At 41.3% G+C, this 15633-nt stretch overlaps 1 protein-coding gene across 1 annotated transcript; it reads left to right on the top strand.

Moving 5' to 3' along the window:
* The first annotated feature begins 5187 nt into the window (after positions 1–5187).
* LOC138628378 (putative neuropeptide Y receptor type 6) lies at positions 5188–9113 on the top strand. Its single transcript, XM_069711388.1, has 3 exons — positions 5188–5202; positions 6208–6662; positions 8414–9113. The coding sequence occupies exons 2-3, from the start codon at positions 6256–6258 to the stop codon at positions 9111–9113; spliced, it is 1107 nt and encodes a 368-aa protein (XP_069567489.1). The 5' UTR covers positions 5188–5202; positions 6208–6255.
* The last annotated feature ends 6520 nt before the right edge of the window (positions 9114–15633 follow it).

Here is a 15633-nt window from a genome sequence, read left to right as displayed (position 1 = left end):
AGTGCCTAAAAGTGCAATACCACTGAGGGCCACAAGGGGCTGACGCGCAAAAAACCACCTTTGGCTCCAATAGACTCCCATTCAAAAGGTGTCAGCTTTGCTCATGAAATACTGAGCCATTAAATTTTTTCCACAATTCGTTGTAGTGTCGTTACCTAAATTCACTCCTTCTGATCAGTGTTCTGGTGATCCTTCTGTAAATAGTTTCATAATTTATTAGGTATTAGGTCTAAAAGAAAGTTATGTTTGGGGGCCTGCCTGATTTCATTGAAATGCTCCTCCCCATCTTGTCCAAGCATGGTCGATTCTGGGCCCAATATACTACGACATCTGCAAGAACTGAGCCTTCAAAGATCTGTTCAAAAAGCAGTAAGTGATGTTACAGAGGGTTGCTACTTGAGTGGGCATCAAAACACAAACAAGCAAATGTGAAGACTCGAAAACATTTTTGTTCGGTCTTTTTCAGTGATGGTGACTTGATTGCATCTTTGAGTCCAGTATCCAGTACACATGCATGGATAATGCAACAAGATTCACATTAATGTGTTGCCAAAAGCAGTGAAGAGGACTTTTACTTGGTAAACATAAACAATGCAGACTTCATGAAAAAGGATATGTGAGAAAGTGCTTTCTTCATGCCTAGTAGACCGCATGCATAGATATGATGCATTTTGGTGTGTAATATAAAAAAGAAAACTCCACAGGTACCTTTGCCATGAATGTGATAGTATTGAGCTCACAGTATTGTTGTGCTGTGCCGCTGTGATTTAGTCTTGTAGGAACCTGCCTGCACTGATTCACTGCCATCATTGAGACTCGGCACTAACACAACAAAAACCTGCCTCACACTCGACTCTCCAGTTCCTCACAAGTGTGCTGGATGGTGTTCTCGGGACTCTCTGCAGACTAGTGATCATGCTGCAACAACAAGGGATCTTCCCCAAACTGTAGAAAGCAAGGTACTCTGTATTATCCCATTATGCTGCAGCATTAACATTCCTTTTATTACAATTAAAAGGCCAAGTTTAAATTATGAAAAGCAGCTCCAGATCAAGCGCATGAGAAGATGGGTGTCACATAGTGTGCAGAGGTTTTACTGAATTTGTTCATTATCTCATTGATATAGGCAGCAGCTCACTAGTTTGGTACCTTTGCTCATTATCTTGCTCTTTGTGGGCTAAGGAGAAAAATGAGGGCAGTCTCCCTCTTTCTGAAATTGTAAGTGTGTGTGTGTGTCCGTGTCCGTGTCCATGGCCAAAGTACGTTGTGGGAAGTTAAGAGGGGGGAGTGGATGCAGGGAATGTAACGCAGGTGTGTGCCCTCTCCTTCTCCAGCAGCACATCAGCTGATGGTGAGCGCGAGGCTTTTTCCCAGGAGCAAGTCACCGTTCACAGTAAGTGAGGCGCATTCATTTAACATCCTCTTTGTATTTCCCTCCGGCTCTGCCCGGCATTTCAGACCTCTGCGGTTCCTTTTTAACTTCTTTCTCCGGTCCACACCTGGGTCAAATAGTCACAGTTCAAAATTCTTTGCTTCAGTTTTAACCCACTCTGGCTTTGAATTTACTGTGGTACTTTTTGATGTTAGCATTTCAGTTCATTCTCGTGTGGCCTTCTGTTTGTACGATTGCGTTCCCTTCCCAGTGATAACTCTAGCAGTGAGCAAAGTATTTTGTACTTTGGTATAAAATGCTATTTGTGATTAACAAGTATAGTTTTAAAAAAAGATGGAATTATATTTGAATCTCGTTATGATTGAAAAAGTTGTAATTCAAAGGATAATGATAGCGACTGTTCCACAAACAGCTTAAATCTAATTGTCTCTTAACCTCTGCTTGATGCAGTGTATATACAGCATTCACTGTGATCCACACCTTGAGTATTGTTAAAGTATTAAATCAGAAAGATTGCTATCTCTAAGCTGTGTTGTGCTTCTTTTTTTTTTCTTTTTTTTTAGCCAATGTTACTGTAGCTGTGGAGGAAGTACTGGCATATAGAAATAACTTGGTAACTATGAATTCTTATCAGTGTGTCATTTGAAAGCTCAGTGTCACCGCTAAGTGTGTAATATACCCACCAGTCCACAGCGTGTCTTTGTGATGGTTTTCGTCGCCCATATGAAATGTAGAGGCGCGTCACAGGAGACGGGTCATGTGATAGAAGTCGTCTAATGAACATCATACAACAGAAGTCATTTGACGAAGCACAAAGGCTCTGTGCTTTCCTATACCCATACCACGACACTTGTTTTTCGTATGCCAGACAAAGTATTTTATTATTTATATATAGTATGTCCCAATACATAGTATGTAAATTGCAGTATGCCAAAAATACCATAATGTCCTTCTCCATCTGGTCGTATGCAGGCCATCGTGCTTCTTTGGCTGTTTCGGACCTACAATCCTCTGTGCAGCGGAAAATACGTCACATGGACTGAGCTGCTCAGACTGTTGGAGGCGCTAATGCTCCGCCCAAGTGTAGCGCCTCCAAATTCCAGCTCCTAATCGCATTATTTCTTTCTTCTTTACTTATGTCGCGCTACAGGTTGTGAACAGATATGACCAAGAGGGTCAAAGTTCATGGCGCAGTTTTCTGAGGCAGTAGTATGCACCAATTGTATGCATACCACATACACATGCATGTACACGTATGTACATCCTTTGAAAAGGTAAAAAGAAGTAAAAAGAAAAAGTATGGGAACACAGCTGCAGTGTAGTCTTTGAAAGGTGGCAGTAGGGTTGGTTCAGTGGCATATAGGTATTGACCTTCATCCTGGAGGGCAGAGTTCTAGTCTGGGAGATGTTGACGTTCATTAAAGCAATGTACAACATGTTTTTTTTTCCAAACACATGGTTTTTGACGAATCAGCGAGGCAAACTCGTGACACTAACATGCTGCCCTCTAGTGGACTGGCAAGTGTATTAAACACTTTAGTGTGATACTGGGATGCGTTTACAATATTCTCATATACTGGATTTCTTTATCCGTTGTGTGGACATGGCTGCCAGACACACAGATGTGACGGCCTCAGAGATGGTGAATGAGAAAGTGGCAGGATTGGACTCACAATCAGACAGCTACAAGAAGGGAAACTCACACTATCACAGTTTGTCCTTAAACAATGTGGTAAGGAGCAGGTCAGAGCACAGTAGCTGAAAGGCTGCCCACAGCTATCGACCCAGCTCTGTGGAACAGTGGAGAGGTTTTGTGAAGTGAAAAGAGAAATTAGATCAGTCCATATAAATGGGGCCGAAAAGTAAACTATTCCAACCTCCATTCTTAACCATATTTTGCTTTCCTCTTAAAACCACGATCCCGATTGATTGATTGATTGATTGATTGATTGATTGATTGATTGATTGATTGTCACGCTACAGATGTGTGTAAATCCATACCGTGACCGAGGATTGAAAGTGGAAGCACTGAAAATAGCCTGGAACCAGTTGCAACTTCTAAATCCGTAAATTAGTTCAGTTTGAGGTCAACGTGTCTAAAATTAAACACAATTAGTTTAGCCTTGTGTTGCACATTTCATGTCTCTGTACTTCCCATCATTCCTCTGCTCCTGGCTGTCTCTCCTCATCTGTCGTGTTGTTGCATCTTTGCTTTTTATCCCCTCCCCACTACTTCTGCTCTGTACGGCTCATCCAGCTGCTGTTAATAAAAGCAGAATAGCAAGAAAAATATAAATAATACAGTCATGTGTGAGGTAAAATTTAGCAAGGCTGGAAGCAGGCTGCTAATTTGTGATTTCCCATCCGATAAATGTTCTCCTCTCAGATCACTTTTATTTAGGCCTGTATTCAGCATTAACAGTTTGACTCCATGTTGGAAACACCAAGGCTGCCTCGCTGACCTTTTTTTGCTGCGCGTGTAAAGCGCACATTATCACCCCCAAAGAGGAATTTGGGCAGTGATGTTAACTTGAGTGAGATGCTGCTTGGAAGGGACAGATGGATGAACAAGCGCTTGTTCATTTGTTCCTCCAGCTGTCCCTCACACACAATCCCGTGGACACAGTTGATCAGATTTTGACGAAAGTGGGAGTAATGCTGCCTCCCACCACCACCACACTCCGGCATTTTCAAATGACATAGATGATGTCACAACTAATGGTTAAGGAGGACATTAATGGAGCTCTCGCAAACTATTCATCAAAAATTATAATTGTACTACAGTGAGTGGTTAACTGTTTTACTTTTGTAACTGTTAAACCAAAAGTAGGACCAACAAATTTGGTCTAAAGTTATCTTGAATATATTTGGCTACCATTTATGATCTGCATTATTAACACTTTAATGCATTTCGGTTCTGCCTTTTTTTTCTTCTTCCCCTATAGCCCCTATGTTCGTTTTTATTAGTAGTAGATGGTAATAATAGAGTCCACCATTCCAGCATCCCATTGAATTCAGATTGTCTACCTAAGCACAAGAGATAGGCTACACATAATTATAACATTTTATGTATTGACATTAAAAAAAAATGCTGGGTTATTAAAATAATTATCATTATAAAATAAAAAATTGTGTGTAGCTGCCTCACTGTTTCATGTTCGTTTTCTCAACACCATCTCACAATTATTGCCAATGCAAATGGAAGCTCCCACTGCTCTTTATTTAAAGCATCCGACCATTAAACATATGTCTGCAGATTTACTCTCTTTCAGAGACTGAGATGTGATTCCCTTTGCCAAGTCTCTGGCACCCACTCAACAAAAAACGATAACCAGTCACATGATATTGTTTTCACAGAATAAAAGACGGGAAATAAGTTGGTAGAGAGAAAACCTCTAGTTCAATGTTGCCTTGTATCATCATCCTAGCTCGCTTTGTTTGCCCAAACAAAGTGTCCAGGATATCATCGCACGCGCAACTCCCTCTCGCCAGACGTTGGCAATAGCATCGAGTAAAAATGGCCCACTCTGAAATGAATTGATGACGAATGATTCAGTTTCCGTTGGCGTCAAAGGACAGTTTAAGCACACATATTACCAGTCGATGTTTGATCCCAGCAGCTCTATTTTTGGATGACCCTCGCTGGCAATATTCTCTTGCACAGCATCGACCTCTCTCTGCTGCATTTCTTTGCCCGTATACTCTCACGGCTGATAATCCGAGTCAAGTCAATAGCTGCACTCTTATTGTGGGATGACACTTTCACTGTTGGAAATGTAGCCAGCTGCAGAACAAGTGAAGCGAACAAGGTTTGTTTTCTGCGGCATTTCGATGCCGCTCTTGCTGTGACTTTATGTAGCCAAGGTCTTTGCTCATGTAGTAATTTATGAGGTTTAACAAAATGTGTGCAAGTAATTAGATCTCAGTAGGCAGCTCCCGGTGTTTTAAAAAGCCTTCACTTTTATCTCTCTTCAAAGTGCTGTGGTTTTCATCAGGATAATCCAGGGGGATGCAGTAAAGAGAAGCTCAATCAACTCATGATGTCATCAGCAGTACTGCAGGAATTTAATGGTGTATTTTTGATTATGCAAATCGTGTTGAAAGATAAAATGTTGGACTTTTACTCAAACACTGATGGTTGATCATTTATTCAAAATAGATTGCCAAATGTCCGTGTGTATACAGGCACATCATCTCTTTCACAGAGTAAGTGGCTTGTGGGGATAATTGGTTTGTTTACTAGCGGGCTTTCACTCTGGTCAACTGTCTGCTCTCTACCAGAGCGTGTACTTCATTTTTTTTTTTCCCCTTTTCACAACTAGTTTGTGTGTGTTGTTTATCCCCCTGGGAACAAACAAGCCTGGTGCTGCCTCCGTCTGTGTGACGCGTCGGCCTGTGCCCGCCGAGGCGAGTCATCTCGTTTGTGTCGTGATGCAGTCGACTCACTGATGTCACTCTCGAGTGTTTGTTGCTCAAGTCTCCTGAGACTGTCTCGTCTGACTCATCAGGGTTGTCAGTCACATAAACAGCCCAGTGAGCTCCAAATTGCAAAGGATTCAGGAGCCACGGAAAGGCATCTATTAAATATATGAATAATTCATCGGAGGTAGTTGATTGTTAAAAATAAAATTCTAAATCATATGTCTGCGTGTCTCTCTAAATTCTTGATTTTTTTTTTCTACCTTGTGGTTACAGTTGTTGGCAATTCTCTTCACCTCTAAATATCATTTTCTCCATTACAGCTTCACTTGCTCATCACTTCTGGACTGCTCCTGTCTCTTATTTAGAATTGTTTCTTGTATTTTCCTGGTCAGATCTGGGCCTTTTCCTCCTCATCCTCCATCTTTTAACCACAGTGAGCCATGCCTGCCATCGTCAACCTCCTCTTCAACATGGTCTCCACCAACACCACCATCTCCTTCGCCGTGATGCTGCCGATGGTCAGCCTGGTCTCTTTGCTGGTGGGTGTTGGAGGTCACCTCCTGCTGTGGCTGGTGCTGGTGAGGAACCCCCGCAGTCGCTCCAAGCCAAGCTCCATCCTGCTCCTCAACCTCAGCCTGGCAGACCTGGGCGCCCTGCTCACCCTGCCTTGTGTCCTCCTGAGCGCTAGTTTCCAGAACTGGCAGCTCGGTGGTGGCACCTGTGTCTTCCTGGGATTCATGACCTCAGTGACAGTGGGAGTGGAGATCTTCAGCCTGGCGGCGTTGTCCGTGCTGAGGTTTCATATTGTTGCACCGCGGACGAGGCCTCCTACTAGTCTGATGCAAGTGTGAGTATCACTCATCAAGCAGATGTGGGTTCATGAAAGGATTAGGGCCAATATGTGCAGAATCTTTGCGATGAAATCATTTTTCAAATTATTCTCTTGTCCAAAATTGTTGTTTTAAATTTTGTGACAATCCATCAGAAATCAATCCATTTCAGCGACCCTGTGTGGGGTGTTTTGATACCACAGTGGGCTCAAAGTCCAAGATGTTTGAACTTTTGCAGTCCCCTCAGGCTCCTTCAGATTTGGCCGTCAGCAGTAGACTGAAAATAAAAATAGTGCAATACCTTCGAGGGCCACAAGGGACTGCCTCCAATAGACTCCAAAATTAATTCCTTCTGATTAGTGTCCTGCTGGTCCTTCAGAAAATTCCATCATTTAAAATTAGGCTTCAAAGAGTATGTTTGGGGATGTGCCTGGTTTGATGCACATGGCTGGAGTAAAGTCTAGAGGGAAGGGCGTAATAGCCATCATTTAGATCAACCCCTCGTTTCTCCTCATGGCTTCCAAATATGGTCACTTCTGGCGATGGTCACCCAAAGCACCAAGAAAATGTAACATTTTCTACATACGCTATGAAGTATCTACTTATATTTAACAAAGAGATGAACATCAGCAGCTAAAGAATCAGATATCCCCCACCGTAGCTGGTAGAGAGCAAAACGGAGCAAAAAGGAGCGTGACTGTTAAACTTACAATCACTGGGTGACCACAGACACAACTTTAAATGGAGCGTAATGTTTCTATGAATCGGCTTAATGATGTGTAAACACAAAGCTTTGTTAATATATTGGTAATATTTTAAAGAAAAATGCAGCTTTTTATTGAATTACATGTTTTTAACATCAAGTAGCCTACAACTTGTTAACTGCTTGTGCATACTCACTGATTTCAACCATTCTAATTTTTTTAATTGTTCAACTCTTTCGGGACATGTATGCTAACGTTCAACTTTTTCAAACATTTAGCATTTTCAAAATATTAAGCATTTCTTAACATATTTGTAACATTTGAGTGAATAAAGAGATTCTTCAACTCCTCTAAAACTTTCTGTCATTGTCACAACAGCAGCCAGACATCATCTCGTTCAGATTCCTCACGTTTCCCGTTTCCCCGTGTTTCTTTGTCTGACTCTGATTATTTGTCCAACGTGGGCCGAGCCGTCCTCTCCTGAGTCGCAGCGCCGCCTCACCTGCTCCTGATCACAAGTGACAAAACTGCAATCAGTGCACTCATCAGCTTCTCCCGCTGAAATTATCTGGCCCTTCAGCAACTCTATGCCAAATGAAGTCACGCTAGGTGGTAGTTTCAGTCTTTGTGTACCTCGCTTAACTTATTTTTTGTTGTTGCATCCTGGATTGCAGCCTGTTCAGTTGTTTCTTTGTTATACATTTTACTTTCCACCAGCCTCCCTGACAGTGCAGTTTGGACCCACATTCTTTATTTCTTTGGTTGTTCATTTATGGTTGAATGGATTTTTTTGTATTTGTATGCGAGTTCAGTTTGACTGCGTGAATCCCTTGCCTCTCTAAAACTCCACCTCTTTACTGTCATTGGTTCATTCAAAAATCAGTAGTCAGAAAAAGAGGCGGGACAAAGGACACGTGCTGTCATCAATGGGGCTACCTGATTGGTCGAAATTAGAAAAGGGGTGGGGCTTAGGGTCATAAATCAATCAATCATCAATCTGACAGGTTGTAGGGCATACCTCTCTCTTCCGTCTACACACCTAATAAACCTATTCTCCATCTCAGGTTATGGGCTGTGGTCGGCATTTGGCTCGTCTCTGTAACCATGGCGTTACCGAAGGTCACCTACATCAACTTTGACGGCGGTTGCACGTGGTCAGTCGGCCAAGACCAGTGGCTGTTCTTCCTGGTTCCCGCCTTCCTGGTTTACTACGTGGCCCCCCTCCTCTGCATCGCCATTACCTGCGGCCTCATCATTTCTCACCTCCACAGCTGCAGGGGCACGCTGGCTGCTGACAGACGCAACAAGAAAGCTACCGCCCTGCTCATTGGTTCAACCGTGGTTTTTGCAATCAGCTGGTTGCCGTACTATGCTCTTGAGTTCGTCAACGTCATGTCGCCTCACGTTAGCTCAGCAGCTTCTCCCGTTAGCAGATCCGGGTATAAGCCATCGCCAACCTTCCCTCCACCGTGTTCGTCACCCACCTCGCCCGGGCCGAGTGAGGAAACGCAGACGAGGGTGTCCCTGGTGTGGGAAGTGGCATCCCTGACGGCCATTTTGCTGGTCTGCCTGGCGCCTTGCTGGAATCCACCACTTTACTTCCTGCTGTCGCGTCCGGCTGTACGTCAGCTACGAGCTCTCCTGCCGTCTTTCTTTCGAGAGCAATTGAGAAAAAAACCCATACAGCGTTGGCGTATCGCCCCGGCTCCGCCATCGTGCCTGCTGATCCCTCAACGTCCTGCACACTCACTCACCAAACCCTGACACATGGACAGACTCAATCAAGTTCACATAGCTGTGCTAACTCACATAATCCCATGAGATACGATTCATATTTGCCATCACAACAGACACTGCAAATCCAAACATATGATTTACAATACGCTTTGTACACTACATAGTATAGTGTTTGTTTAGATGTCGTAGCCACATCCAGTCTCTAAAATGGCCCTTGGAAACAGTGAGCAAACCTCACAGTGTATCATAAACAGAATGGATCAGGTGCCATAAAAACACAAGATTTATATTCCTCATCACAATGCCAGAGTCACTAAGCAACTTGCTGTCTTTCCACGGAGGAGAGCTGGAAATAGGATTTAAATGAAACATTTTACAGCCAAACGAAGCAGTTTCTCTTCATAACAAAACTTGAATAATCATCATTTACAAATCCAGGTCACTGAACTTAAAGAGACCTCTTCAGAGCTCCCACATGGGGCCCGAACCTGCAATCTTAACAGCCTTTTTCAGCTGGCTGAAGGAAGTCTTCTGCCGAGCCCGCACTGACTGACATAACCCATCCGAGCAAATATAAACCAAACTCCCCGTGGAGCTTTTAAACAAGTGTCTCCAAACCGCAACAAAAATAGCATCCGATAAGTATGACATCTAGCATGTGAGCGCTATGAAAAGAGCTTTGCTGTGTTTCCAGAAGCGTCCGTAGGACATCATTACATTGCATCTAGTACATTACAAGCAATGCTACCTTGTAAACCCTATTACTAAGTCATCTGACTGAGCAAAAACACAGGGGACACAGTGCTCCTTGTACAGCTTAGTAGCAGCATTGTCTGATGTCATCTCAATAACCTTATGAAAAGAAGCCTCCTTTACTTATGTGAAGCTTTAAAAGAAGCTGACTTGTTTTGTTCTGAGCTCGAATGCAGAGAAGTTCTTATTAAATTGGGATTTGACACAAGAGATCACATCAGCAGATGAATGCATGGTCAAATGACTTCTTAACAAGTGGCGGCCATCTGCATCCGGAGTGGCTTAATCTCACAATGTAAAGGGCCTGTCATGTACTCGTTGTGGTCAGGGGGCTTTATTTGACAAATTGGAAGTGGGCGAGTAATTGGATTTTTTTTTTTGTTGGGAGCCCATTCATTTGGACATATGTAAAGCAGTGGTGAGAAGTTATTGGGATGTTACAATCACTTGCCATGAAATATTATATAATGGGTTTGTTTTGCAGCCAAACTGGAGATGGTTTAAATATTTAATCTGAAAGAAACACAAACATATTTAAGTAACAGTTTAAGATTTTGGATGTATGCTTATTGGCTGTCTTGCTGTGAGTTAAATGAGAAGCTAAATACCAGTCTCATATTTGTCTGCTAAATATGAAGCTACAGGCAACGAGCTTCTACAGGCTGGACGTGGCAAAAAGGGGAAGACTTGCTCTGTTCAAATGCAACACCTCTTTTAACTCAGTGTTATATGCTATATTTTGTGTCCATAACAAAGTCAAAGGTTAGAGTAGACAGGTTGTGGTTTTACAGGTCTATTTGTGTGCACATTTACTTATTGCTTGGACGTAGTAACTATCTGGAGTTTCTGCTGGTTGTTTTCCCATTATCTGTCTTTAAACTATGCTAAGCTAGCAAGTTGCTGACTCTAGGTTTAGCAAATGCATATGTTCATCTAGGTTAGCCGATACCGGAAATCTACTATTTAAACCTAGAGCTTGGCAGTATATCAATATTACATCATGGTATGAGACTAGATATTGTTTTTGATTTTTGGTTATCGTCAAATGGCATAGTTGTTGTCTTTTCATGGTTTTAAAGTCTGTATTACAGTAACCCACTGAATCTTTATATCCAGATTACTGATGATTATTTATCAAAAACGCTCAGTGTAAATATTCTGTGAAAGCACCAATAGTCATCCCTACAATATCGTTGCAAGATCAATTTTGAGGTATTTGGTCAAAACCATTGGGATGTTTATTTTGTCCATACCGCCCAGCCCTGAACATTTTTTAGAAACAGTTTAGTTTTTTTTTCTAGCTCACGGGAACTGTGCGAAGAGGTTATTAACACAGCATTGACATATTTCTTACACAAAAAATGTGTTAGTTATTTATAAATCCAGCAACTACCAAGCAACGTCATTAATCTTTTGGAGTTGTGTTCATAGCGAACTGGCGAATGGAGGTCCAGTATTCTCTCTGTTTTAGCTCTTATTTGTTCTCCGTCAACTCGTGAGGGAAATATATCACTCCATAGCTCCTAAATGTTCACAAGCTTGTGGCAATTTTTTTTGTTAGCCATATAGTAACAATAAGGTTTTGTAGAACTGAAAACGTCTACCTGCTTTTTCTTTCCTTCCTTTTTTAAATGATTTTTGTTAATGAAGTAAATCAAAGGGAAGTTTCCAACCTTGCCAGGAGAAAGTTTCAGACAGGAAGACACAACTTGGCAGCCTGGTTCTGCTAGACTACTGCTGACAGCCTCTGTTTGACCAGTTGCAGTCGTTAAGTTCAATGCTGTCCACGCGCAGCAGGATGCAACGACTGCTCATGATTCCCTATGCCCACAGCCCGATCCATGTATTCATGCAATGAATTAGGTTCTGGTAACACCAAGCCAAGAACAATAGCCACAATAAAAATACTAAAACCGTAACTATGAGCTGAAATGTCGGGTGATGATTCATCCTCACCGAGAATGACCTTTTCTTCTGTTCTTTCACATTGTCATTTGAGATATTAAACTTTATTGGAACAACCACTCATAAGTATCATTAATTATCACGTGCTCGGATAATATTTCAATACTTTAATTTCATCAGATGTGTAAAAGTAATTAAATTCCATCTGTCCCATTGTCTTGATTTGTGGATGGCAGGCATGTGACGATATATACAGTATATACATGTATTGAATCTCTGACCTTGCAGTTTTATCTTATTGGCCGCCATTAATCCGGTTTTAGTTACCTCTTGACCTTCTGACATCTTCCAGACTTCACGGCTGCATTTTTGAATGGCAGAACAGAGCGTCTCCATTAGCAGGGAGCAGGCAGTTTTTCGTTGATACCGTCTTGGTGGCTAATGACAGCACTTATCTCTGTCATCTATCTGCGCTGTGATCCTCTCACGCAGTGCAGGGCACTAGTGAGCTCTGATGTCTTGATGAGTCTTAATTAAGTCTGCAGATTAGTGAAAGCTTAAAATATAAGTCATGCTCAGCGGGCCCATTGAGAGGATCCTTCCCATTTCCATTCAGTGTGTTTACTGCAGCCCTGATGTGTCTAGAGGACTGATGTACGATTAAAAATACCACGAACTCAAGGCGGTGAGCAGAATGAGCTGCAAAATAAAGCTGAGAGAAGAATAATAAGGGATTCAGGAGATAGTTATTATAACAGAGGGGACTTGTAATTATCCAGATGGGCATTTGAGAGTGATATTGATTCTTTGTGTGAAAACAAGACCACACACTTCCCAATTAATAGCCTTAAAGGATGTCAGGTCATTGACAGTCATTGAGCACGATTTAAATCCCACAGGGAGGATGTGTTAAATACAAAGAGCTAAAGTCACGTAGTTTTTCACAAATACACCTTTCTCCAGGCAAGAACATTCCAACAGCATGATGGACACTGCAATACAAATTTGTGAATTGTAATTGGATCTTCTCAAATTTGTTTAGAATGCATTTTTTTATTGCAGGAAAACAGGAAAACATGTTTCATTTGACACAAAGTTTGTCATTTTTTAGGATGGTAAATTTACTGTATTTATAGGAAAGCAATAATTAGTGATGCATTTCTTTTGACTTTCTTTCTCTTTTATCTAGTTTTTGACTTTGATTTTAATGTAGCTTTGGTGAAAAGGAGTTACTTTTATGTTCCCTTCCATGAGACTAAATAAACCATTGAACTTATGTGTTTGCATGTTTGTTGCATCATCTTAAAGCCTAGCAGTTGCACATTTAAGGTGTTTTAAATTGTAGGTTTTTGATATAGCTAACATAATTTTGTCCTATTCACATCTGGCATTAAGTATGTCCAGGGTGATCCAATCTAGATTGGTCAGGTCTAAGTACAGGTGTGAGAGTACCCATGATGCACTTAGGACGCATTGAGATCTGATTGCTCAGACCACATTCGGAAATGGTCTGGGCCAGATATTGTTTTAGCAGTGTGTATGTGAATGTGTCCAGGGCCACACTAAACGACCGCCTGCTCAAATGGCATCCACTCTGTTAGAGAAAGTATACATACTTATTTATGTACAAAACAACCAGAAGAAGACAACTAATGTAAATTATTCTTTTAATTTTCGTCAGACTTGGCACAGAAAGAACTTTGTTGCCCCTGATGAGTGATGAGGTCATATTTTCCTTACAGTGCACCTCTCTGAAGTGTTTAACATGCTAGCTTAGTAATTTCTGCAATAGGCTGTTTCTTTTCCATAGTCTTAAACTAGACCAGTGATTCAAAGCTTACTGGAAGTTAACTGTCCTGCTCATGTGATGATATTGAAAACCTTTTATATCAGAGGTTTAAGTTCTTAAACAAAACTATAAAAGGGCAAATCTAGATTAATCTAAGAAGTCGTTCTGAATTGCTCAATTGATTCATCAAATCAGTCAGGGTGCTAGCCATGCACATCTAAGGCATTCGACATTCACACTGCAACTCATTTAAATCTGTAATGATATCATCCATATCTGGATAAATGGGCTTTTTACAAGCATTTCATTGCCCCTGGCCACTAAGAGATCCAGTTTTTCTCTAACTGAAAGGGAGAAGAAGTAGAGCATCCATGCTGGAATAAATTTTTAATAAAGATAGTAGGTATGAGTCATGTCAGCTTCCAGATGTCACTGGGATTGGACATAAATGTCTATACTGTATCTTTAACCCAGCATAGAACTAAGCAATAATGGGGTTTGCAATGTGCATGGCAGGCATAACCTTGACCTGTAGACGAACAACATTAAGAACACAGCACATCTGCAACAAGGATTTAACATTCCTCTTTGTATTCATATTTCGCAGATAATTTTGCAGCCTACGGTGTGCAGTGTAATCCTTATATAACCGGAGATATCTCTTAAGAGCAAAAGATGATTTCTTTTTACCAATTTCAGTGTCCTTCACAGCTCCGTCCAGTCACTGCGACCAAGAAACTAGAGTGAGATGTGACCAAAAAAAAAGGTTGAAACTCAAGAACAGGATGTGGCGGGCAGACATAACACATTATGGGGAGCTGATTTTATTTCTCGCATGATATTGGACAGATAGGATCTGGCGCTCGAGTGTTGTCAGTCCAAGAGAGGTTTTGTATATAAATTGAACCAACAAATTTCCCAGTGAGATATCCTGTTAGTTAATGCTCTCAGTCACAGTGTGTTCTGTTGGTGACACTGGTGATGAACCTCAGAGCCGAATGGCACAACATATCAGGATGCTCAAAAACATCCTTCCATGTACTACATTTATGATTTTGGGGAGAAATGTTTTGATATAAAATGGAAATATGGGGAAAGATAGCAATATCTTGCTTTTACACTGCTTGTCAAACAAAAAAAAAATCTTATAGGCAATGGAATTAAACAAATGAACAAGTTTCACTGAAGTAACCTTGTAACAATTTGAAGAGTTTATTCTAATTTGCTCACTTTCATATAAGTGTTTTTAGACAGGCAGACTTCACTAACTTTTTACAGTGGTTGCACTTTGGCTTATCAGCTATGTGATTTGTACAATTAGTTTTATGGGGGTTGGGGTTGTTTGATTTTAGTCATGTGTTTGACTGATGACCTGTCCAGGGTGTATGCCGCCTCTAGCCCAAGGTCATCTGGGATGATTAATTGGATTAATGGATGAGTTTAGCAATGAATTCAGCATTTATTGGACAGCAGACAGAAAACAAACCAGGAGAGAAAGGGATTGAAAAATGCAAAGGTCCAAGAATGGGATCAAACTGGGAAAGAGCCTAGTCATAATAATTTGTAACTACTGTTGAGGGTAATTAACCTTCTTCCTGTTTCTGTAGAAGCCTTAAATTTGGATTTTGGCTGTCACCATCTTGCTATTTTGGAGCCAGAAATGATTTGGACGAGGAGTGGGTGGTGGATCTGGCTCGATCTGATTAGGAACCCAAGGACATTACACCCATATAGCTGATACATCACTTCACAACAGGCCTGTTAATCAAACACACACTCCCACAAAAATGGTGCTTTTTGAGGCTAAATATCTAATTAATGACGGGATTATTTTCAGATGGACGGCCAGAAAACTGATAAAAAGAAGTCACTTCAGCGAACGACACCAAATTTACTTATGGAAAAAATATATTGACTTTGTGTGTCATGAGTGAAGTTGAATGGGAGTTTATGGAGGCAGAGTCTTTTTGGAGCCAATCCCTACTGGCCCTCCGTGGTATTACAGTTTAAGGCACTTCCGCATTGGCCTCAGTTTTAAGACACCACTTTTATATCCAGACTATGAGTGCAATCCACGCTCTCATCTGTAATCAATTTGAA

Source organism: Brachyistius frenatus, unplaced genomic scaffold (genome assembly GCF_029030835.1).
Source record: "Brachyistius frenatus isolate BFR_SWC_R1_liver_20210118 unplaced genomic scaffold, ASM2903083v1 Contig_99, whole genome shotgun sequence".
NCBI classification, from domain to species: Eukaryota; Metazoa; Chordata; class Actinopteri; family Embiotocidae; genus Brachyistius; species Brachyistius frenatus.
Note: the sequence above shows the minus strand (reverse complement) of the source record. Positions and strands in the feature narration are given on the sequence as shown.